Source organism: Indicator indicator, chromosome 1 (assembly GCF_027791375.1).
Source record: "Indicator indicator isolate 239-I01 chromosome 1, UM_Iind_1.1, whole genome shotgun sequence".
NCBI lineage: Eukaryota > Metazoa > Chordata > Aves > Piciformes > Indicatoridae > Indicator > Indicator indicator.
The window spans coordinates 69752375-69778999 of NC_072010.1; the positions used below are offsets into that span (position 1 = coordinate 69752375).

Sequence of the window (26625 nt, forward strand, 5' to 3'; positions counted from 1 at the left end):
AGGAAATTTCAAACAGCATGAGCTAAAGCACCAAATGGGTAAACAGGTGCTGTGTGCAAGCATCCATCATAGGTTCATGCTTTCCAATTGCCTCCCAATTTCCAGTTGCTAGTATTTGCCAGAGACCCAGATCGCCAACTGCACCAATGCTTCCTGTGAAAACATGTCTGATGAAGGGCTGACATGAAGCTTTCGAAACCAAGTCCCCTCAGTTTGCACTCTTCCAGAATTTCTTTCCACCTTTATACCTCAAAACTCTGAACTCCAGTGACTGCAGCAGAAGTACGCAGAAGCAGCCCTCAGGTTTGGAAACCAGCAACCAGTATTTTAAAAATATCCTGCCCCTTATGAGTGACACTTTGGCCTCCAACTGTACTAGAGTAGCACTGCAGTCACAAAGATGCCAGCAAGAAGAAGTAGTGAAGTGGGTAAAAGATTCCTCCCACACACAGTACTTACCTCACGCGCTCTTTCAGCAGGCTCATAGTGGGATTTTGGCTCAGGAGTGTGATAGCTTTGTTTGTTTCTTTCTTGCTGCTGTTGCTGCTGTTGCTGCTGCTGTTGTTGTTGCTGCTGCTGTTGCTGCCGCCTGTGATCGTGCTGCAGCGACAGGAGGTAGGCTTGCTCCTGCTGCAACTGGCGCTGGAGTCGCTCCGCCTGTCGGTGTTCCTCCATCTCTCGCCATCTGTATTCCTTTGAGAGAACACGTGAGTAATTCAAGACATGACATTGACTGTATGGTGCACGTGCCCCTGTCCATCCCGTTAAAAATGCACCTTTCTGGTTGTTGTTGCCTTTTTTTTTCTTTTTTTTTTTTATTTTATTGTTTAAGTGTAACCAAGAGCTAAGTTAGACCAGTATGGCATGTGTCTCATGTTGGGAAAGTTGAGAGTGTACTGCTAAGCTTCACGTGATTGGAGAGTTATGTCAAAACTGATTTTCATTAAAGAAAAAACAAAACAAAACAAAACCAGTTATTTATACTAAATCCAGTATGAAGCTCATACAACAATGACTTAGACCAACACTAGGCCATTGTATCCTGGGGTGGATTTACATATCATGTGTGCTTTTGATCTGCAATGTAAGCACTCTGTTCTTCACTGAATGCCAAGGTCTGTTCAGAAACTCGACCACCACACCAGAACTGTTCCACTTTAACATAAAGCCTCCTCCTTAGTGTCCAGAAAGCAGTGTGACCACTTCTCATATGTGCCTGTCAACCCACGATGCTAGCGTAAATGGCCTTTTAATCAAGCTCCTTTGTTGTCATACTGTCAGTGCAGCTGTGCCCAACTGAGGGAAGCCTAGGACTGGCCAGATAAATGGATCCTATAGCTACTGAACAAAACAGATACAGTGCTTTACCAGTAACATGGCCTGCTCCTGGAGCAGCTGCTGCTGTAGAATTTCCAAGTGCCGCTGCTCCTCTTCTAGCTGTCGCCTGATATACTCCTGTCACATAGAAATTACCCAGCAATAAATTTATTCAAAAGGAATGCATCAGAACCCCCTGGGTGGAACACCACACACTACTTCCCCAGTTCAGCTTTAATGAGAAATGCACTTCAGGATGGATTAGTGCCTGCAGAACAATTTAGGAAGCCCTGCCTTCTGAGTATGAGATTTTGGCCCCTTCTGTTCTGAAATTTGCACTCCTTCAAATGTTGCTGGCATAGGCCAGAGCTCATTTACGTATTTTGGAAGTGGTTTCAAGAAGCAGCAAAATGCACTTGAAGGTTTTGGAAAAAGTTAAAACACAGCAAGTCTGACTCAACACAGCCAATACAAAGTCACATGCAAGTTGTATTAAACATTAGTTTGTTGCACTGGTGCGATGAACTGTTAGCAACAGCTAAAGCCAGGCGTAGTGTAGGCAGACCTGGAGCAAGTTCCCCGACAGGGGCTCTGCCAAGTGCACTTGGGACCTGCCCTGCCATCTCCCCTGCCGCCCTCACCAGAAGCTTCTCCTGAGCAGACGCTGCCAGCCTTGCCAAATTATGCGATGGTTATGACACAAACAAACATCCACCAGGAAACAAATATTAGACCAAACTTGCTCGCTCTTCTGATCTAGCCATCTCTTCACCTGCAGCCTCAACAGGTTGAGAGGTTTACCCACTGCTTCACCTGACCCCCTGGAAGAACTGAAACTCTGAAGCACCAAACCCAAGCTGGTAACATCCTATCATGCAATTAATGAAAGTATATAACATGTGCATGCGCGCACACACACAAGCACACGCACACATTTACGGTGTATGCATTAAGAAATTAATGGATCAGTGATACAGTGATGGGAGCTATAGAAAATCTTGTGACAGACTGATGAGATACATTATACTGCTGTTACGCACACTGGCTGAGCCGTAATTTGGGTTATCAAAAATTCTGAGAGGGAGCATGTCTTTTCTTATAAAAATTAAATAATGAAATAATTTAGAGTGGTGGTTCAGCTTGGCCACATCAATTAACCTTTTGTCATTATTGGCACTGTGCGTAATTAGCATTTCAACAGTTTATAAAGCAGCTGGGGGAATACCCGGTGTCTGCCCAAAAAACAAATTGCTGTGCTGTAATTAGTGTGTTTTCCATATATTTATTCCCATTGGTTAGTCTTATCTCCTTTCGAACGAAAATTCTTTTAAATACATACAAACACAGTAAAATACCCCAGTAACACAATCAGCAATGATCTCAAAACCAATTACTTCATGTAAGGAAAAATTAAGGTGTATCAGGCCAAAACCAGCAATCCTGAAGATAATGGGAAATTTACAACCAGCTTCTAGGACAGTAGTTTTGGCCCTCTTGATGGGATCATTATTTTGCAGTACATGCACAGTAATTATTACCCTGATTGAAGTTTTTAAAGGATTTTAAATCATTCAGATTTCATGCAAAACATAGCAGCTAAATTTCACAGCTTAAAAGGTTTCTCACCTGTACTTTCAAACATATTTAAGGGCATACTGACACAACTTAAGATGTGCCTGCTGCCCAAACTGGCATACATTATTAAAGCTGATTTTAAATAAAGAAAGGGAGATTGCATTTGAAGTTCTGGGAAGGAAAATCCTCTGCAGCTCAAAGGTTCCACCTCAAATTCAAAATATTCAAAGTTTACAAGGAGCCTCTGACCAATTCTGGGTGCCAGAAGCTGACATGCAATAGAGCTGCCCTTCTCTGTGAGGCATTCTGAACAGGGGCATGTCCTACAAGAACCACAGATCCAGCAAGACAAGCCTAGGAGTCACTTTCATCCCCAGTGATGATTTTGCCAATTTTGATGGTTTTTAGTCAAGCCTAGGGGCATGAGCTGAATTTAGAATGAGTACTGCAACAAGACCTCTTTTTTTGAGGGAATATTGAGGCTGCCAGAATTTTCCATAAAGCCCTATGATCTATGTTAGTGCGTTTGCTGTCAGAGACAACAAAGATGAAAGGATCAGCATTAGGTTGCTTTAGGCTTACTAATTTTTAAAAAAATTAAATTAGAATTTACAAGAAACAAAACTATTGTGCATATATCTATAGCATGGACTCACCTGCTCCCTTTCTACCCTCCTCTTCTCCTCCTCTGCTCTTCTTCTCTCTTCCTCTTCCTTACGCCTCCTCTCCATTTCTTCCAGACGTCTTTTTTCTTCCTGTTCTCTCCGTCTTTGCTCACGCTCTTGTTGCCTTCGAGCTTCCCGTTCTCTCCTTTGTTGCTACAAAAAGTGAAAAGAAACCACAAAGTTTTACTTCTGTTGTTATCAAAGAAAGAGGTGGGGTTGTTTTTCTGCTGTGCAGAGAGGGATTTACCAGGACTGGCAAGCTCTGCAACTGAGTGACAAAACATTTTATGCAAGTGTTCCATCAGGAAACTAACTCATACCCAGCACACAACTATCCCTAAAAGCAGCCGCCCTTACTCTCTCTGCTCTCTTCAAGCGCACAATGTCACACACCATATTCCTGACGACTGAGGTGTGGAAGCTCACCGCGGCTCTTCACAGTGAAATCTCAGTCTTTGAACAACTGTTGAACTCAAATCTTAATCAGAGTGACAATTTTCTTGACTTCAACACATCATCTAAATGCCGCCAAAAGCGAATTACCAGCCTCACTGAATCAGCTAAAAGTCAATGACAACTATCTGAGCCTTTGGTAAGCTGCTTCTCTCTTAATACAATTCATGGTCTGCTAAAAATTTGATGGTGTTGCCCCAACAACCAAGTTCAGTTTAATGCAATGCCCAGAACTTTGCCTGAGACAGACGGAAGGCTGACCAACAGCACCTCAGCCCCTCCCAGAACATCAAAAGCACCCATATGTAGAAGAGGAAAACCAGCTGTGCTAAGCTTTTACACTTACACAGATAAACTTCCACACATGACCCAAAACCAAACTGGTGCTGATAAGCCTGTTCCAGTCTGAAAAGAACCTGGAGAACAGCTAAAGAAAGAATGAACTGACTCATTTATGTCTATAAAGCACCACATACGACTTCAGAGGAGACATTTTAAATGCCCATACAGTCGTGACCAACTCTTCCTGCACTTCTAAGAAGCATCCAGTTACTCCACCTACCTCAAAATCTGAGGCAGCCTCCCACAACTGCCTAAGTGTTGAAAGACCCAGCTGTCTTCTGTTCAGCTATCAGTTGGGAATCTTTCTACATTTACTTCCATTACAGATTTCTATAACATGCTAAAAATTATAGAAGACATTTACACTAAAAAAAGAGTATACTCAAATTTAATCCCAAGAATAAACAAAAAAAACTACATTGATTATACCTTTTCACATTTAGGTTAAGAAAAATACTATCACAAATTTCAAAGATGCCACAGATTTGCCAGTCTTAAGGCACTCCAAGTAGTCTTGCAAAAGTACTCCGACCAGGCTTCTATTTGAGGTCACAAATCCAGTTACCGGTGTGCATTTCATAGTTGTGTTCAACCAAACAAGCTAAAGCCAATCTACATTCCACATCACTTCACAGGATAAAATTTTTCTGCCCAGCACTTTACCCTGCATGACTACAAAGCAACTGAAAGCTTAACAGGCTTTACTGTCTTCTGGATTTGACTTTGACATGACAGTGGAGAAGTAACATTGGGGCAAAAAAAGATGTCAAAGTATTAGCAACACTTAAAGCTGCTTTATAATTGTCTCTAACAAGGTGCAGTTTTGGCAAGGATGCAAGCACTGTTCAAATACACTCACTCTGTGACTATGATACCTTCCTTATCGGCCCAAAGCACCATCCCGGGTTCACTACCACCCTTCTATGTCACAAGACATAAGCTCTTTTCTCCCCCACTTTTTTTTTTGTGTGGAAGAAACACAACTTCCCTGCTCTTGCATCTCCTCTCCTAATGAAATCCATCTACCAGCCTTTTCTCTCTTGCTTAAGCAAGCTCTCTTCAGTGAATATAGATACAAAAATAGCAAAAGCGCTGCAAGGCAAGCTACAGCATGCGTTGCATTTCATAGGTCTCACTACTTCGACTTCTTAATTTTTAAGCACTGTAAAAGGATTAAGCCGGCTCTTTTATTTCTGAGTATACGCATCTGTGTCAAACAACTGCTATATTTAAGTCAATATATTCAGGTGCTTCTTGGCTAATCAAGTTTGACAGGCTTTTGTTTAAGAAAACTAAGATGTGAAGTACAATAATTTTGTTGCCTTGAGGATGCAAGAGACAGCACACTGCTGACTGGTTAAGTACCCACATTTATCAACTCAAACATTTCTTAAACACATGAAGCCTGTCTAACAAAATTGTGTTGACACTGTTAAGTGGATATACTGCAGATCTTGAGATCACACCATTCTCGCTATAAGGCAGATAGGCAGCGCTGGGGTCTTTTGGATTAAATAAATTCATTGCTTCTTGAATCAATGCAGAAGTGTTCAGCAATGATTATAAATAACTGAGCTCAGTATGAGAAAGAGAAATTACAAATTGACTACGAGAACTGATTTCCCATACCATCATGAAAATAACAAAACCAGCTGTTGAAAGAGGAAATTTTCAAGCAAACCTTGAGCTCAGCACTGATACTAGATACTTACTACTCAGCAAAAGGGAAAAAAATATTTTCTGCCACCAGTATGAGTTTAAACTGAACCTCCAAAGCACAAATGTACTGTTGTCTATGTGCCAAGGTACACAGAGAGATGGGGTTTCTCGGCATCGCTTCTGCCTTCCCATCAAGCACTGCCTCAGCGCCTCACCAGGTGAGTGCAAAGAGGAGGCACCTGGCACTTCAGGAGTCCACACAAACAACCCACACACAGTGCACTTATTTCCAGCCCTGGCTGTAAAAGAAACGTTTCACTTCCTTTGCACATAGCCTTTGAAATCTTAATTATTAAACTACTGACTGCTAACAATGTGGAATTTACTTTTAATAAGCTCAGGGAAAGGAAACCTACAGTGACAAGCAACTCTTGAGTCCTATGTCTGCATCTTGTCAACGTAACAGCAAAGGTGTCTGGTGGCAAGATGTTGTGGATCCAAGCTGGCTTTATATGCAGCCCCCTTTAGCTAAATTCCTACCATCCATCTGTCGCACAAAGTTGCCTTTCTGACTGGCTCTACTAACTATTCCACAAGAACACACCAAAGACAGACCTGGTCACCACGTTCCTTAGACTTGCCCAAAGGAGGGGAGAGGGACAGGGAAAATTATTAAAACCAGTCTCATTTCTGTTTTATACTTGTGCTTCTGAATTTAGTAAGTGTGACTATTAGATATCACACAAAAAGGAGTGATATAAAACTATGTTGCCCAATAGACAGCAGGTATGGATCTAGATTCACTGAAATTATGGGCGCACATCCAGATCTTCTGTAGTTCAATATGCTGTTTCCAACTTTCTTGTACATGTCGGATGAAAAGTTATTTTCAAGGAGCTGATACCCAGAAGGTAAGGGCAGGAACTCCTCAAAGAAAATTTCAGAGATGCCAAACCAGAGTTTTGACAGAGTCCATTCTGCTTCAAATTACTGCATTCACAACTGGCATTTACTGTGACAACAACAGAAAACCCATACAGAAAATACAGCCTCAATACTCTGGCCCTTTGTCCGGTTTTAGGGTGCAGTAATGATGATCTCATAATGGAACCTGACATCACCAACTGCAAGACCAGGCAGTAGAGCATGATTTGCCAGGAGGGGGCAATGCAACCACATATGCAGCTGGTGTATGCCAGCGGATTCAGGACCCAGTTCCTACAGCAAAATGCTGAAGATAAATATAGATATTCTAATTTTATATTCATATTATTATTATGTCTTATCTTCAGACAAAAGTTGATAAATACATCTATTAATTATTTCATTCATAAAGAATTAGGCAACCTGGTATCAATATGGGAAGAGGATTGGAAAGATTAATATACTTTTGCTTGGCCCACACTCGAGATATACCAGAAGGAAAACTTCTTAGTCAGTACCAATGCAAACTGCAAGCAATTCAATTTGAGTAGATACAAATAATCTTCCCTTCTGTAAAAGAAACAAAGCCCTGGCAAAAATTAGCCTGCAGGTACACCTACATTAGCGCCTTGGTTCAGATCAGGAGTGCTCTTTTGAACTGAATCATCCAATCATCTCCTCTTACCCAGGTTTGTTACATATTTTGAAGATGTCTTGGAGTGCCAACCACTCCTTTTGGATGAAATTAAAAAGGCAGATGCACTCCAACCACAAGCAGGCACACAGTCTAGACCTCAGCTAATCCAAAGGAACTCCTCCTGTCTTTAAACACATGAAATCTTTGGGTCCTCAGCACTTTAATTACTGTGCTCCACAAATCTGCTTCCACAGGACTCTACTACTTGCCAATGGCACTATATAACCTGCCACTTCAAAAACATCCATCTTAGGTTTTCATTACCAGGCACAGAGACACCTTTAATGAAGTTATCCTGAACTGTAGAGGTCCACACAAAATGGGACTCCACCATACCTAACTCTGAATCTCCCAAACCAGACTCAGTTTTGCAAGATACATGTCACACTATGCACTGGTGTCTCTGTGTGGATTTAACAGAAACACAGGTACATAATCAAAGAGCCAGGAGCAGCTTAGATGTCTTGTTTTAACCATCTAAGCGTATGCCACATAGATAATATTTATGCAGCTAATCTTTATATGATTTCTTTGTTAAAAGGCAGGAGGAGGACAAATGATCCCCTTTCCAAAATATTTATTTTTTTTGGTACTTTGACCATGTATCACTTCCATCTCCTCAGTAACACACAAATTATAAGGTTGCTGCAACAATGAGTTTTAGAAGTCACTTATACGCCTTTTTAAAAGTAATCTTTTCTCTAATACTACTGAGAATTACAGGTTTTGGCAGATGTCCTTAACTCTGTTCCTTTCGCAGTCTCGGTCAAAACTGTCTAGGCTCTGTGCCAGTATTGTAAGAACAAGCCCTCAATTATAATTTAGGAAACGGGGGGCAGCAGCAGGGAAGAGAAGGCGGGTGAAATATAAGCAACTTATCCAGGGAGATTATCTAGTGCAAAAAAATTCTACCCAAACAGGTATATCCAAACATACACTCACTCTACAAAAGCTAAAATTACAAGAAAGCAAGGCTTGGTAGAAATATCAACAAAGTGATGGAAGCCCAAAGATTCAATGCCCGACACTAATGTCAGCTCACCTTACCGAGCTCTTCATTGTTTACTGGCATCATCAAAACGGGGGTGGGGGGGGGGGGTGAGTTAAGGACAAAGTGACAACATTGCAGTATTTTGGCCTTCAATTGTGTCACAATGCTGATGTTTATCTAAATATGTGTCTACCACCCTTCCCCCATCTTAACGACCTTGTTTTGGCTGTTGTTTTGTAAAAATCACTTGAGATCATACATTTTTCCAAAGCAAGATCCAACAAACTAAGTGGGTTTTTTTTTTTTTGACAGCTACATGTGAGCCTTTTTTAAAATTATTAACAGTATGCCTGCCCATCATCTGCAAAAGGAAAACCTTTATAGCTCATCATTTGTATTTATGTTCCCAGGGGAACTAGGAAAGGGTTATGGACTCAATAAAAGGTAAAACCTTCTCTCTTGCAAATTTATATAGCTTAGTGTGTAATGTTTTCCAGCAATATATCAACCTACATTACATCTCATCTTGTGACTGTGGAAGTTGTTAGTTCTGTTTTGATTTTAAAAAGCAGGACCGATTAAATACAATCTTCAGGTAACTACTTTTTCTTTTCAATTGCTCATTATATAATGATTTTTGCAGCATCCCCTGAAAGTTCAGCCCTGTGTAGCAAAAATATGCATTGCTTTGTTTCCAGCAGCAGCATCTTCTTTATTGTAAAAAGAAACTCCAGATTTTAGGATTGCACTGATTACTAAAGTTAAATGACCTAAATAAATTGATCATAATCCCCTTCCTCGCCAAAAAGTACTGCCTGAAGAACCTTAGAGATTAAAGGGGCACTTAGAAGAAATCCTTGGCTCCTAAATTACAAGAAAATTCAGAGGCTAAGCAGTATCTCAACTTTTGCTTACCTTTAACAATACTAATAAAATACTTTATTTTCCTAGCTTCTTTATTATTTGCTCCCCCACAAAATCCTACAGACTTAGAATCTAAAAGTTGGAAGTGCTACAATGTTTATCTTGGCAATCTCAGAAGGGTGGGGAAGGAATAGAAGAGAAATGGGGTTTATATGCCTTCCCCTTCTCCATCCTCCTGGCTTCATGTGTGGCTGATTCTTTTCCACCAATCCCTCCTTAGAGCAGCACTAAGTTCACTTGCATGTTAAAAAAAAAAAAAGAGGGATAAGGAGCATTATGTGACCTGGAAAGCTATTTGGAACTTTGTATTATTTGTTATGTAAACACATCACGGGATGCAAATCAACATTTGGTCCTGGTTCTGTCCTCGTTAAACATTACCAGGATTTGGAAAACCAGAGTGGGTGTAGTTTTTCCATCATTGCTAAGTGAACAGTTGAAACAGAGACTCAAGCAGAAGGTCATTTAAGGACGACTGGAATTTGACCTTACACTTCCTGAGGAGCCAGAGGACTGGTTTCACTTCAACTCTGTCATAGCCACCTCAGGCCTGAAAAACTGTTTTGAAATCTTCCCACCTCTGAAGCTCACACTGCATATTCCATCTGCGTATATGTAAATGCACATGAGATCCTAGGAGGTTGTGCCGGTTGTGCCTGGGATAAGAGTTAATTTTTGTCACAGTAGCTAGTATGGGGTTGTGTTTTGGATTTGTGCTGAAAACAGTGTCGGTAGCACAGGGGTGTTTTAGTTATCGCTGAGCAATGCTTGCACAGAGTCAAGGACTTTTCTGCTTCTTTGTCAGTAAGCTGAGAATACACAGAAAGTCTGGAAGAGGACACAGCCAGGACAGCTGACCTCAAGTGACCAAAGGGATGTCCCACACCATGATGTCATGTTCGGCAATAAAAGATGGGGGGAAAAGGAGGAAGGTGGGGTACATTCAGGGTGTCATGTCTCTTTCCTCCCTCCCAAGACATCGTTAAGGGTCCATGCCCAAGTGCCACAGTGTTTTGTCTTCTCAATTAACTGTTATGCATGATGATGGAGCCTGGCTCTCCTGGAGATGGCTGAACACCTGTCTGTCAAATGGGGGACTGGTGAATGAATTCCTTGGTTTGCTTTTCTTGCATGTATGGCTTTTGCTTTACCAATTGTCTCATTTTTATCTCAACCCTTAAGTTTGCTCTTTTTTACCCTTCTGATTCTCGCCCCCATCCCACCACTGGGGAGTGAGAGAGTGGCTGCATGGGGTTCAGTTGCCAGCTAGGGTTAAACCATGACACACAAAATGTATGAAAGAACAACATTGTAATATGCAGATTAAATTTCTGTTATCTTCCAGTAGTGTACACAAATTGCATATTTGTATCACAAAACTGTGATTTACACATTTGTAATTTCTGCAGAATTATAATTTTAACACTGATTTATAAATCTAGGTGGCTTTTAGTCATCATGCTACTATGCATGTGGCGGTAATACATAAAAAATGGGCTTCTACCTACCATGAAAGACTGCCAAACACAGATGTTTGACAAAGCTTTTAAGGGAAAATTGAAGCATGCCATAGCCATCAAAAAAGGTAATCCTGAGGCATTGTGCACTTTAAAAAAAAAAAATAAAAACCCCATAAGATAATTATTAAGGTCTGTCCTTCTCTACAGCTACCTAAAATGTAGACATGTTGTCTCTTTTTTGGAACAGTGACCATTCATAGTTCCCCCCAGACACCTTTAAATAACCCAGCTTTGGCTTTAGAAGACAGCTTGTATTTAAGTAGCCAGACGTGGATTTACAGTGCTTTGCTCTGCTTTTGCCAGCAGATTTGCACGTGTTGTTTTCTTTCCTGAGATGTGCTGGGCCTGCTGGGAACTCTTTTTAAGTGGGCATGGGAATTCAAAACAAGTAGAAGAGGGGCTTCTGCCCCTTGAGCTCTAGTCTCCTGTCTTTACCTCTTCTAGCCGTCTCCTTTGCTCCTTCTGCTGCTCAATGCGCTTCTGTCTCTCTGCCAGCAGCTGCCTCTTGTACTCCTCCTGTTCACGGAGCTGCTGCTCCTGCAGCAGCTGCTGTCTCCGAAGGGCCTCGGACCGTTCCTTGTTTTCCTGCTGCAGTCTCAGGAAATCACGTCGGAGGGTTGATTCTCCAGGCACATTGACAATGGAACTGCAATAAGAGGAAGTTAAAACCTCCTGTACAATAAATCCTGATGGCCTACTAAATACCTTTGCCAAAGCAGGAGAACATTAATAAGATATAGCTTGAGGTTAAATTTTAATCTCATTTCTTTCAGAGTGAAGACACTGGATATATAAACAGATGCTCTCAGTTGAAGGTGTGAAATGAGGCCAAGCAAAATAAGAACCAACTCTGATGCTGTGGAGATCCTGACCAATCATATTTGCCACAAATCTCCCTCTACCCAGAACTTGCTGGCTCTAAGCCATATAACAGGGGGCCTTAAAACCTTTAGCAGTCACAAAATAGGTATTCAAACCTTTGCGAGGTTTGTGTGGCTTGTGTGTGCACCTAATTAGATACAGAAATTTAGTGTGCTCCTGATTTATAATCACAGACCTTCAAACCTACTTGGCACAGAGCCCCCCCCAAAGGCAATTCTTACCTTGGCTCTCCTTCTTGTTCAGGCACTTCCTCCTCTTCTTCCTCACTTCCACTGTATTCATACTCTGTCTCATCTAACAGAAAATAAACAAAGGCTTTGATAGTGCTTATCTTTAATTTTAGGACAGCAGGGAGCTGCAGTAGTGACTTAATGAACCTGTTCCTATATCCTTCACTGAGAAGATACATCACAGACCCTGGAATTCATTCTATATATACAAGCCTATCTTCCCATACTTGTAAAGCAGCACAGTGCTCCACAGCAGGCTTGCAGGAAATTCCCTGAGCAACAGCAAGTTTTACATGTATGACAAGACATCTGGAGAACCTTGGCATCACCTGACTAAAGAAAATAGGCAACCCAAGACATTTGCCTCATAGCTCTTGTGATGGGTTATTTCCTGTGAATCTGATTTGTGGCACCATTCCTGCAGCAAATCTACCACAGACCAAAAAAGGGAAAAGCATAAATGCCAGTATCCTCCTAAATGCTGTTTAATGCTTGTATGGAAGGGGCAGTGACCCAGAAATGAGTAAAATTTAACTTAACTGAAAATAAGACACTTGAAATTGATAGTTTCTTTGTAGAGGACAGAACAAAAACTAAAAGGCTGCTGATAGTCAAAACATGAATTCAAAAAGAGCCTTGCAAGGCTTTGGAGCTTTTTTAGGGATGGTGGTTTAGAATGCAAAGCAGGACAAAGATGTGCATTTTTAACAAGCTGCAATACTTGACTTTTAGCAGCTGCATACCTTTCTCTCCTCTCTTCTTCCTGGTCCTGTCTATATGGTCCTTAAGCTGGATTCGGACTTGCCTTTCATTTGGTTGGTCACGTATAAAAGGGTGTTTCAAGAGTTGCTCTGTAGAAGGTCGCTGCATGTAATTCTTTACTAGACAACCTTCTATAAAGCTGAAAAACTTTTTTGACCTGAAAAAGTAGGGAGGAAAACAAAACAAAACAAGATCATGATTACAACTCAGCTTGAACATTTTTTCTGTTCTTCCTGAAAGTCTAGTGTTCTTCCTCAAAGAGCATCATGGCCCAAAGCATGATACAAGTGCTGTCTGCAAGCGTGCCTCCTAAACAGAGCTGAGTGTGCTAATGCTGACCACTGGGCTGCACAGACACAGGACGACACTAACATAATTGCAGTGCTTCGGCAGAACCTCACACAGGTGTCCTCTTTCACAGGTATAATTGCCCTGAAAGGCAGGATCTATTAGTGAAGGCAAATCATACAAACCCAGATCTGCTGCTTCTGGATCAGAGCTGGGTAGCATCCAGCTTGCTTGGAGCACAGGCAGGGCAGCCCTGATGTGCCTCCACCTGCCCATACTAAGGGCATGTCTGCTTCAGAACAGCTGTACTGAAAGCTGCAAAAACTGTGGCCAACATTCCCCTGACACAAGCAGCACATACTGCTTTTATATGCGCTTGGGCTCACTGAGAGAGGTCTGCAAGAATTTAAGATTGTTTTGGTTTCTACCTGAAGATACACACACAAAAAAAAACCCATAGAACAATGGATAAGTGTTGAACAATGTTGTCTGTTCAACACAGGCACTTGGGGTCGCATTCTCAATGATGAAATTTAAGGGCATGAACTGAACTGAGCTCCTCCTGCACATCACATGAACTGACAGGGTATGGGAATTAGCTAAGCTGGAGCACCATCTTCATAACTTTGCACTTCATCTGAACTGTTGAAAGACAACCTTTCCAGAAATAAGTCACTGAAAAATACTGCCTTGCAAAATGACGGTAACGAAAATAACCAGAGCTGCATTTTTCATTGTTTTTCCTATTTCCTCATAACCTGCCACTGAGCACACTACCAAAACAGCTGAGTCACAGCAGTGTTCGCTTTTCTCAGAGTTACTTTTAGATTGCTAAGTGCTCTCAACCTGCTGCTGTGCTTGGGCAGCAAATACTTCCACTACATAGTTAAGTGTAGAAAGAACAGTTTTCATCCATTGGTTCACTTTCCTATCATAATCTAAGAAGCTGAATGCATGGTAATTTCATTGTTGGCCTGTTTTTGTTTTTCATTCTTCACACCTGAAGTGTTAATATTCTAAACAAAAAGGTTAATGAAAGGCTTATGCAAATATTACATACGCATCTCTACTCGTTTAACATATGCAGAAAGCAAGTATGACAGAGGGAGTCTTGACAGTACAAGTGTGTAAATAAGTCAATCCAGGCAAAGACCAATCCCAGCAAGTAGGCAGGTTTATATTCTGTTGACATTGAATAGGCAGTCAAATCACATCATTACTTTGAAAGGATCACAGCATCCTGTGATCACATTCAATCTACAAAAAAAACTCTTTCTAGAGTGTGTTTGTTTCATATGTGCCAGTTCTAACTAGGAACTGGGAGGAAATCCTCCAATACTAATGGATTCTTCTCAGCTGGCAAGAAGCACACACTCAATTCCAATCGTTTACAATAATTATAGTAAAAGCCTTCATTAGTTTTAATAGCTCCTTTCAACTTAGCAGCTAGAACACTGTAGTACTGTTCTGTTTCTGTCTTACGATCCATGTGAGAAAACATACTGCATAGTAAGAGTGTTGTGGGAGTTTATTTTTTAAAACATGGACCTATTTTTCACCTCAATACAGATGCTGCTCTGTCAAAAAAAAAAAAAGGCTTTTTTTAAAAATTGTTTTCACACAATTTGAGATAAAATTTCTGTGGGACAAACAGAACTAAATTAACAATGCCTACTTTTTATTTCATGCTTTGATTCAATGGCACAGAAGGCAACAACAGAGTAATTTCTTTTTTGCTAATTTAAATTGCTTTACAGTTCTGTGGACATGGTAACAAAAAAAAGCATGTTCAGAGAGACACAAGAAAACATCACACTACAAAAAGGGCGACAAACAAGACATAAGTAATACCTACCATTTCTTGGATTTTAACCGTGGGGGAGGGTTCCTGGGTATCAGAAAGAGCGCTCTCATGGGGTGCATGTCACAAAGCGCTGAAGGAAAGAAAACATGACCAAACAGAAACATAGAAAAGTTGACTTAGTTGCACTCTGTCAATACCACAGCTTCAGCTTCCACACCCATTCCCACCACCCCAACTGCACATGCAGCAGTTGCAGACAGCAACACAGCTCACAGAATTAGCCCAAAATTACAACAGTTCCTCAGCAAAATGTGGCAAACGTGGCCCCACAAAGAGAAAGAGGATCAAGGAATGGATTAAACTTCAGAATCAACCATGATGGGAACACCTGTGCATGGCCCTCCTTCATCTAACTTACATTGTGGACAACAGAATATTGGGAGATGGTGACGGCAAATGAAAGAATGACATAGTTACAGTTTCATACAAACTTCCCTCTACCTGTCTTCTCTCTCATTATGGAAGACACTCTATTTTTACTCTCCAGACTTGGAGACTTTCTGACAGTTTTGAAGCATCAGAGGGTCTGTATGAAAGAAAAGGTTTCCCTGCAGTATTGAAATGTAAATTCATTACTTTTGTCCAAAACCAGTCCTGTTGGTCTCAGGAGATGCTTATTGGGAGTCCAGGATCCCTGTCAGACAACCTTTCCTCCTGTTCCACAGCAAAGCACCACAACACAGCAAACAAAGGGGAAAAAGGGAGCAAGGAGAGAGGAGACCCCAGAAAGATCACTAGAAGTAAATTCTCTGTCTGCAGCATCTTTCATGTTTGGCCTCTTGCATCATCAGTCTCAGACTGAATGATCACTGCAGGAAGAGGTACCGTTTTCCACACAATGGAAATTCAGGATGAACAAGACTGACGTGAAGAGGATTCCAGATTCAGAAATAAGGAGCTACGCTTGGCAGAGAAGGCACTTGGATGCTGTAAGAACACCAAGCTCAGGGATGGGACTCTTCAGCTGCTGCTGGAGGAGGCAGAGCTCACATGCCAGACCATAGACCAAGGCAAGAGCTGTTCAGCGTTTACACTGGATTGTTGCTTAATTCTCAAAAGCCCCTCCTGTGCTTTTACACAAAGAAAGGTTAAGCTCTGCTTTGGTTTGGAAATGAAAAAATATTACAAAACCCCCACACACAGCTCTTAATGGAAAGCTGTCCAGACAACCCAGTGCACAGAAAAAAAAGGTATGGCAAAAAGGAGGTCAAGTGGTAGCTCATATGCTTTTAATACAGGTATCCTGGGAGCAGCCCTCACATGGGCATTCATGCAAACAGCCAATTAGGGGAAAAAAAAAAACAACAAACCAAAAACTAACCCAACCCATCAGACATCCTAAAACATGAATCCAAACGAGAATGTTGTGATTCAATTTATACTTTTTCCTTTAACAGTCACAACAAAAGAAATCAGACAGCACATTAGCCAGGAAAATGTCAATACTTTATTTCAACGTTACTATTTTAAAGACAGAGGTTTCGAGCTCACCTGTGGTGTGGCAGTGGCTGTTTATATGTTTTTTAAAAAAATAATTAATTAACTCTTAGGCACCTTAGGCTGTTATCTCTTAAACACAGAGCTCCAGTTGGGGGTGAGGGTAAGCATATTTGCTAGTTCAGGAAGGGCTTCCATAAAAATTACCATTAAAAGCCAAAATACATGCCGAATTTTTTTTCTTTTTAATTTTTTCTGCTCTCCTCACACATACCTGCTTCTGCCTTGATATTCAGAAGGTATGTAAGGGGAAAAGATACTAAAAAAAGCTGTGCCTTTTTTTTCTCTCTCGAAAACACCCCTATCAACTGATAAGTATCCTCAAGCAGGAAACATTAAGTTCAATACTTTGTGTTGAAGACAGATTTACAGTTGAAGTTATGTCACTGCTAAGGAAGATCAACACCACCCACCAACAAGTAGAAATAAAAGGAGAAGCAGTTTACCAAGACTGACACAGAAACAATTGCCACAGAAGCTTTTTTTCATTAAGGTCAGTTTTCTCAAGGCCCCACTGCCCCACTCCCTGTCTGAAGTTTCAACATCCCAGGCCAGGCAATACACAATTTGGGACACAGCTCCAAAACACAATATACTACCTATAGGAAGGAAGTCTGACACTCGATTAGCTTCCAAATATTCCTGCTATAGAAATTAAGTTACTGAACTCTGCACTGCAGAGCTTAAACACAATCCTATCTTTATCAAAAGCTTTGCTATTTATGGGATTTCATATTTATAGGGCAGGCAAAACCAAAGAGAACAGAAATAACATGAGGGTATTTTCAGAAACCTCAAAACTAGGCTTAGATTACAACCAGCATCTCCCAAGTATATGTTTCAGCCTCAATCAGCCCACTGGAGAAACACACATCTCACTTACGGGGAGCTCCTTCTGCCATCTCTATGGCTGTAATGCCACACGACCAAAGGTCACTCTGCATAAAAAGACAGAAAACATATGTTAGTAGGTGGGTTTTCCCATTCAGAGAGTAAGACAGTACTATTTACAGAGACTGGAATCAAATGCCATGGCTATTTAAATAAGATGGTTTTTTTTTCTTGCATCATAAAATCCTGATTTGATATGATACCTATGCGCGTGTGTGTATTTATATGGAGTATGCAAACAATCCTTTCCAGTAACACAGAAAAATGTACTCACATTATGACGATGAAAAAATACATTTGCTTGAAATCTGTCTATGAAACAAAGGAATTTTCAATGTTCCTTTGTTTGCAAAGGATTGAACAAGAGCATTGCCAGGGCATGCAGAGATGAGGTTAGAAAAGCAAAAGCTCAGCTCAAATTGAAATTGGCCAGAGCTATTAAGAACAACAAGGAAGGGTTTTTCATGTGTGTAAACAACAAGCAGAAACAGGAGGAAAATACCATCCGGCTGTTAAACAGGAGAGGTGAATTAGTCACCAGCAATACTGAACAGGCAAGAGGCTCTCAATGCTTTCTTCATCCCTGTCTTTACCAGCACTGTTGGGCCTCAGGTCTTGAGAACTCAAATCCAGATCAAAGCAATCACAGACCTATCGCCACTGAAGGAAGAACTTGATCCACACAAATTGATGTGCCCTGACAACATCCACTCAAGGATGTTAAGAGAGCTGGCTGATGTCAATGTGAGGCTATTCTCCATAACATTTGAGAAGTCATGGAGATCCAGGGACATCCCAGAACACTGGAAGAAGACTAATGTCCCACGAAGGGCTTAAATGAAGATTCGGGAAATTATAGGCCTACCAGTCACTTCAGTCCCTGGGAAGTAATGAAATGAACCCTCCTGAGGGCTATCACCAATTAAATAAAGCACATGATTGGGAAAAGCCAACATGGATTCACCAAGGGTAAACAATGCTTGAAAAACCTGACCACCATCTATGACAAAATAACTGCTTGGTTGATGCGGGTTGAGCAGTGGATATTGTCTACCTGAATTCATCTAAGGTTTTTGACAGGGCTCCCTAGGACTTCCTCCCAGAGAAACTAATGTGTGATGTTATAGACAGTTGGTCTATGTGGTAGGTGGGGAACCAGCTGACAGGCCACACCCAGAGGGTGGTTGTTAAGTAGCTCCTTTTCAAACTGGCAACATGTTACAAGTGGGGTCTCCCCCAGTGAGCCATATTGAGCCCAAAGCTTTTTAGTATTTCTGCAAGTGATCTGGATGATCATGCATACCCTGATGAATTTTGCCAATGATATCAAACTGAGTGGAGAAGTGGAGACTTAGAAAGGGAGAGACACTCTGCAGAAAGACCTGGATAGGCTGGAAGAGTGGGCTAACAAGAACCTTACAAAGTTGAACAAGGACAAGTGTAATATCTGGCACGCAGGCTGCAATCTACCTGGCTGGGAAGCAGGTCTGCCTGAGGCGACCTGGGAGTCCCAGTAGCTGATAAGCTCAACACGAGCAGTGTGCTGCTGCGGCAAAGAAAACCAACATGATGCTGTGTTGCATTAACAAGGGGACCACAGGCAAAGAAAATGAAGTCAATATCCCACTCTACTTGGGATGTGTCAGGCCACACCTGGAATACTGTGTTCAGTTTTGGTTCCTGCTACACTAAAAAGATGTGGACAGGCTAGAGAGGGTCCAGAGAAAAGGCCACAAAGATGATCAAGGGACTGGGGAACCTGCCATATGAGGAAAGGCTGAGAGAACCAGGTTTGTTAAGCCTTGAGAAAAGAAGGCTTATGGAAGACCTCATCACCGTATTTCAGTATTTAAAGGGTGGCTACAAAGAAGATGGAGACTACCTTTTTACAAAAAGTCACATGGAAAAGATAAGGGTTAATGAGTATAAGTTACTCCTGGGAAGATTCTGAATGGATAACAAGAGGAAAATTTTTCATAGTGAGAACAATCAGCCACTAGAATAATCTCCCTAGGGAAGTGGTGGAGTTCCCAACATCGGACACTCCATAAGCTGGGCAGGGTGCTGAGCCATCTTGTCGAGACCATGCTTTTCCAAAGAAAGTCTGGACCAGATGATCCTTCAAGTCCCTTCCAAACTCCTATTCTATGATTTCTCTATAGCAGAGTTACAGAAAACACTGTGTCTGTTCCCCCAAACAAAAGGTGGAGAAAACAAAAGAGAATGAAGACTACAGAGCAAAAAAACTAAAACCTAGCAGGTCTTTTTCAGTTTCTAAACCAGTAAATAATCAAAAACACCTACATGAATGAAATATATCCAACTCTTGAACTTTTTTAGTCCAACTAATCAAATAATAGCTTTATCCAGAGGAGTACCATCATTGCTAAAACTTCAAGAACCCTCTGTTGCACAGCCAAAGCAAATGCCCCTTCCCTACTATCTCAGCTTTGACTGAAACATTAGGAACAAGAGTCTTCAGTGGAAGCCTTTCAAGGTACTACCTTTGGCCAGCACCTCTGACTGGGGAGACACTGAGTGACAGTCAAGAGGGTCAAACACATGCAAGAGCTGGAAGAGACCTGGCAAGGAATCAGCTCCAGAGATTGCTGCATCTTAAGGAGCAAAACACTGGAGGAGGTTGCTAAAAGAGAGCTGTTCTTAAGCAAGGCTGTCTTAATTTCTGGTCATAATAGTGCTATTTTACAAAATTAGTCAAAACTAACGAGCAAATAAGCTCTTCTTGTACTACAAGCATTTCTAGCCATTGCATTTTCAGATCCAGCAAGGCAATCTTCTCTCTTGGTCCAATTCAGCCATTTAAGCTAAATCGCAGAGCCTTGTGATCTTACAAAATATTCCAAACTTTTTTTTTCAGGGAGAACACCTTACAGGGTCCATTAGGAACAATAAAAAGGTGTTTTCAGAAGCAGAAGGAGTTATTTTTCACATCACTACTGCATTAGCAAACATTGCAAAGAGGTTTCTCCTTTATTAGATCATTTAAGATCCTCCCTTCTCTCCTAATAACTCCATCTGCAAAGATACACATTTTTATCTTCCATACAATAAGCTGCTGTAAAAAAACAATTTAACCAAGAGGAGAAGGATCAATCTGATCAATCTTAGTCAAAAAGTACAAAAATGTCAATTCAAACAATCCAGGTTTTTTAAACAGATTTACAACATACACAAACATACTGATGGCTTCCAGTCTCAGCAAACTGGCATAATTGATATTCAGCTCTAAGATTCATTGTAAGGGCTTAATCATAGACTTTCTGATACCTTTGTTGCCCTTCTTAAAAACTGGAACAGCTGCATTAGTCTAAGTGAATATTTTTTTGGAAAGCATATTTTCCACGTTTTTTTCTTTCCTTGTGCTTTCATTAAAGCAAGCTGAGAAGAACTTTTAAGATTACAGCCTCCTTTCACTAGAGAAATTTCACTTTAAATACACATACATAATATTCTTAAGGGTAGTGAAAATTACGTCAATTACTATTTTGCAGTAATTAAATCTTTAGTATGCAGAAATCTATGTAAAGAACTATCTCTGTTGAGAAGTGTTGTGATGGATACATTTTTATCAACATGTATATGTATCCTGAAATCAGGAATAGGCATAGTTCAGAGAATGGCTTCTGTACTTCACTGGTTCTCCAGACAGAGGTTCTATTTAAGGCAACACCTAAAATGCATTGTTCTGGGTTACTACAATAACTGGGACACAGTCTAACACAATTTAAAGTACAATCATATACAGAGAACACAAGCATTATCAGTTAAACCCCTTTTTGGCTTCTCTGATCACCTACAACATGCTGAATCCAACACCTCTTATGTCTCAAAGCCATCATAGCACAAGTAACGGCAACTACTAAGATCATGATGTGACAGTGACCCATACCTCATACTCCTCTAATAAGAAGTAGTTACGTAACAGAGTATTATTCCTATGAAGCCTAAGAAGTCCCAATGTCTACCATTGTTCATGGAGATTTTGTTTTTCAATGTGAACAGGACTCTCTTACTCTGTAATCATACGTAGCATCTGGATTTTCGTCACAGGCAATAACTTCTGGAGCCATCCAGTACGGAGTTCCAATGAAAGTGTTTCTCCTGCCAACTGTCCTGTCCAGCTGAGCGCTCACACCAAAATCCACTGTGGGTGGGAAAAGAGTAAAATAAAAAAAGAGAGGAAAAATAATGCAGTAATTACTTCTGTAAGGTGATTTGGAAATAAAACGCTGTAGATGTTTCACGTGGGAGGGAGGACCATGTTGAGGAGAAGTATCATGACTAATCCTGAGGCTGGCAAGCCCTTGTGGTTCACATGCAACTTGCTTGGACCACAGGTGTCAAGGAATGCAGCAGCATACGACCACCTCTCCTGCACCTCTCACCAGCCTGCTCATACAGAAGGGCACATACAGCTGCAAAATTGCTGCCTGAGAGGCTGAGGAAGGGCTTATTCCCTTCCCAAATGGTGAAGTCAAGCACCTTTTCCTGTACAGAAGGATCTGCTTTTTCCAAAGGTACCTCTCATGCTATGAGAAAACCACATGCCTGAACACATATCTCTCTTAGCTGTCCACCTATTCTACTCTAAAATTGGACAGCAAAAATCATCAGTTGCTCAGAGAGCTGCTCTCTGCTCTAATGCATAGACCAGATGTGTCTGTAGGAGCAAAAGATCAGGATTCTTCAAGAGGTGCTAAGTCTGAACACACAGGCACAGAGGTTGCAGAAGAGATGCCCATTTTACTGCAAGGCAGTAACATTACAAGGCTGTTTTCTTCCCTTCAGCTCTCCCTTGCTCACGACAATGGTGACATACATCTTTCCATACCAGTGACTGCATCTGTTCTGGGAGGGCTGCATCAGCCTCACTGCATCCATCACCTAAGCAACATTGACAAACTGGTGTAGATAAGCTCAGTGGGAGCTACTGTGCTCCACTTGGGACCAAAAAGAGGAAAGATCTCCTGAGAGCTTCCTCTTCCAGAACCCAGGACATCTTTCCATGCCTCATGCTGGAGGAAGGTGCAATGCAAAACAGAAGGGATGTGGGCTGGGTGGGAGGGCTTCAGCACGGCTCTATATTTATCCAAAAAAGGTGGCAAGCAGAGCATGATACAAGCACAAAAGTTTTAAGTGTGCAAAAGAGACAGATTAGAGGGAAAGAAAAAAATACTATGTCCACCTGGAAGGGAGAGAAAAGGCCAGGGACAGGCATGGTTCTTGGCGTCCAAGCCAGAGCTGGAACTTCATTTTGAACTTGATGCCATAGCTCCTTTGAGCATGCAGTCCAGATCATATTTTTGTGTCCAGAATCTGAACAGCAGGTGCTGGTTTAATTTTAATTAAAGCCAAATACAAGAGAGACTTCTGTCACTTCCTGAGTCCAAAATAAAGGGAATCAGAATGAATCCAAGTCATGTGCAACTTGGTGGAGGAAACAAAATAGGGGGACTCATTGATTCTAGCATGAAAGCAAACATCTTCTAATGAAATACAACTCCATCTTCCCAAAGCAGGAGGAAACATTTGCAGGGTCTCAATCCACAGGGAAGCAGTGACAGAGTGCTCATGCTACAGAACGTGTTGCAAAGCTCTTAAAGGATGGCATTAATTTGGGAACATCATAAAACCAAAGAATGAGGAAGTGGACATGTCTGCCTACTTACCGAGTTTCACTTCTGCATTTTCTGTTAACAATACATTTTGCCCTTTGATATCCCTGTGAATCACATGATGGGCATGAAGATGTGCCAACCCCTGTATTAAGGAGAAGAGAGGAAGGAGAAGACATTCAGAGTTTGACTCTTGGTTTAGCAACAGATTACCTGTACCCAGCACTCCCAAGGACCATAGCACTAGGTCTCAAGACTCTCGCTCAGTGGCTGGGTGCAGTCAGACTCATGGGAGCTTTATAGCAGCACACAACCTGCATAGCTTTGGTATTGGAGCAGAGGCACAGGCCCCAGGTCATGCACACACTGTACCTAAATACAGCCCAACATCTGCACTGTGCAAACACCTCTCAGCTGTAGTGTGAAATGAAGCTCAGCTTCCAGAAAGTCTCTACACAACGACACTGTAAATGACATCAGTGTCAATGTATGCCACTGACATGTGAAACACACAGAGTCAGCCTGAATTTGCTTTGAGGTAGAAGGGTGGAGGCAAAACCAAGAAAGCATCAGCATGTGCATGTGTAACCCTGAGAAGGAGGTGGGAGGGTGATATACTAGCAGGTTTGTGAGGGAGGGACAACTGATAATAAAGAAAAGCTTGGCTTCAAAGTCACACTCCCCTTTGCTAGCTTCAATAAATACAAAGCCAGATAATTGTTCCTCAGGAAAAAAAAATGTAACAAAAAAGACACGAGCATTATACTTTCCAAAGGAAACAAAACCTCCTGGCATACGGTGCTTTTTGTTGAGACAGCACCTGGATGCATGCCCCAAAGTGTCAGCCATGTGGAGGGAGGGCTGAGGAAGACATATGTTGCATTTTACTCTCTAATGTAATTGGGAGAACAACAGGCAACTCTCTTAGCAACTGCCTATATTTTTGTTTCTCCTCAGCTCTCTGCTTGGAAAATTGTACTCTCTTGTGGGATCATCTTGCCTGCTCATGTTGCCCTCACAGGCTTTTAATGTTTTATGAAAAATAAAGAAATGGAACCTTTACAGCTGCAAGAGGTTAAGAGAGTAGTGGTTGCTGTAGAGAAATATTTCCTAACACGTGGTCTTCATTAAATGGTCGTTTACCAGTTTGCCTACACAACCATTGGGCTATTTTCTTTTTTAAAGACAGTTGATGAGCATGACAAAAAAGCACCATCCCACAGCTCCTCCTGACACATGTTACTGTAAATTAAGTGGAGACCTGATGTCCTGGAGACCTTTCACTGGCTGCTAATGGTAAGTGTGGTCTTATTTTTCACAGGAATTAAGGCTTTTCCACAGTTTCACAAAGGATACTTTTTAAAGCCTTCTGTCTGTTCTCTCCAGAGTACCATCTAACCTCGCTGAAACAACACATTTGGGTTTCTGAAAGGAGACAGAGGGGCACATCACTGTTCTCCTGGCCCTTCCAACCACACAGGGATCCACTAGGCTACCCCTCACCTGTGTCTCCACCTGCACCAATCTTTGGCACTTTATCTCATTTCAGCATTCCATTATGCAATCTTTCTCCTCTGTCTCTGACAAACTCGGTGTCTGATCAGGTTTGCATTTGTCATACCAATGTGAGTTTAATATTCTTCTTTTCCAGATATTCCAGTTCCTGCTAGCAAGGAAGTTCCTCCTTTTGCAAGTCTCTCACAGAGATGAGAAAATAGCTTTCACCTAACTCTTTTCTGAGGTAAACAATGTTTTCATCTTCTCAGTGAGCATGATCACTTTACCTAAGGAGAACCTAGGGTGAATGCAACATAGCATGCAATACCTCCAAGGTCACACAGTTCTCAAATCAAGCATAATATTAGTTCTGCAGAACTAAGCTTTCCTCATATACACAGAATCACAGAATGTACCTGGTTGGAAGAGACCTCTAAGATCATCCAGCCCAACCTTCGATCCACCACTGGAAGGTCAACATTAAGCCATGTCCCTAAGCACCAGGTCCACACACCGCTTGACATCCTCCAGGGATGGTGATTCCACCACTGCCCTGGGCAGACCATTCCAATGTTTGATAACCCTTTCACTGAAGAAGTATTTTCTAATACCATGCCTAAACCTCCCCTGATCCAGCTTGTAACCATTTCCTTTAGTCATGTCACTTGTGATCAAGAAGAGGCTGGCTTCCTCCTCACTCCAACCTCCCTTCAGGTAGTTGCAGAGAACAAAAAGGTCTCCCCTCAGCCTACTCTACTCTAGACTGTTAAAGCATGCCATCTACCTGATTTGAGGTAAAACCTCAGTAGGTATTTAAATTGTCTTCTCCCTTGTAAACTTAAAAATGTGTCATTCCAAATGTCAGCAGCTAGACTCTCTCCTAATATTTGCAATTAGAGACCAGAACCATACATCTCCCTCCCTCACCATCCTAAAAATCACCAAGGCAGAGCAAACATGTAACAAAGACAACAGGAGCATTGATTTATGTGAGAAGTTTCCTTTAACATAAAGCCCTTCAGTACTTCATTTATGAGGAGGCAACTGAACAAACATACTGTGTAGTGGTATGGGTAGGAGGCAATTTGTTTTACAAAGAAGCACAAGGAAAACTGTACCAGATTTCCTTAGTGCAGCAAACAAATGCCGATTCAAAAAGTACTTAAACTGCATCAACTGGAAATTGCATATGAAGTGCAATTAGTTAAAGCTTCAAGTTTTAGAAAAACTGGTAAGTGGCATCCCTCTTCCTGAGGAACTCTTGCAGCACCATCTGCTAGCACTCTATAGTGCACAGCCACACGTGACACAACTGCCTGCTTCAGACAGACTGCAGGAATACACAACAGACCAGCACATCATAGAGCACAGAAGCCCTGACTGCTGGCCCGAGCCAACAACTCCCTCCACAGGCTCTATTACTGAGAGGATATCTTATCAATGTGTATAAATATCTGAGGGGTGGGTGTCAAGTGGAGGGGGGCAATCTCTTTTTGGTGGTGTGCAATAATAAGACAAGAAACAACAGGTACAAGCTTGAGCATGGAAGATTTCACCTCAACATGAGGAGAAACTTCTTTACAGTGAGAGTGATGGAGCACTGGAACAGGATGCCCAGAGATGTTGTGGAGTCTCCTTCTCTGGAAACTTTCCAAATCCACTTGGAGGCATTCCTGTGCAGACTACCCTAAGTGATCCTGCTCTGGCAGGGAGGTTGGACCTGATGATCTCTTCCAACCTCTAATGTAGTGTGATACTGTGATACTGCGATTAGGAGCAGAGAAGGATGGCTTTGAATACATTTGGAAAAGCCCACACTGAACTCTGTTGTGTTACGACACTGTTACAACCTCAGGCTTCTGAAAAGCAGTGTCTTATGGACACTGTTTCACAGCTTCTACAATAGATAAGGTCATTGATCATCCCACTGGCTTCTCATGACTAAAAATTGCTATTTTCTGCAAGGCTGCTGTTACAATACAGTACAACTCACATTGAGTTAAATGATGTG

General features: G+C 41.6%; 1 protein-coding gene across 28 annotated transcripts in view; it reads right to left on the reverse strand.

Moving 5' to 3' along the window:
• MAP4K4 (mitogen-activated protein kinase kinase kinase kinase 4) overlaps positions 1 to 26625 on the reverse strand; it is a 171823-nt gene that overhangs the window by 34625 nt on the left and 110573 nt on the right. For 15 of the 28 annotated variants that reach the window (XM_054388565.1, XM_054388549.1, XM_054388621.1 and 12 more), the window contains exons 6-15: positions 23172 to 23262; positions 21516 to 21646; positions 17474 to 17528; positions 15085 to 15163; positions 12923 to 13098; positions 12171 to 12243; positions 11503 to 11713; positions 3549 to 3710; positions 1369 to 1455; positions 460 to 693 (exon numbers count right to left, since the gene is read on the reverse strand). In XM_054388565.1, the coding sequence (XP_054244540.1) occupies positions 460 to 693; positions 1369 to 1455; positions 3549 to 3710; positions 11503 to 11713; positions 12171 to 12243; positions 12923 to 13098; positions 15085 to 15163; positions 17474 to 17528; positions 21516 to 21646; positions 23172 to 23262 (1299 nt within the window). The remainder of the gene's footprint in view (positions 1 to 459; positions 694 to 1368; positions 1456 to 3548; positions 3711 to 11502; positions 11714 to 12170; positions 12244 to 12922; positions 13099 to 15084; positions 15164 to 17473; positions 17529 to 21515; positions 21647 to 23171; positions 23263 to 26625) is intronic. The other 13 variants (XM_054388630.1, XM_054388648.1, XM_054388639.1 and 10 more) reach the window with 2 other exon arrangements.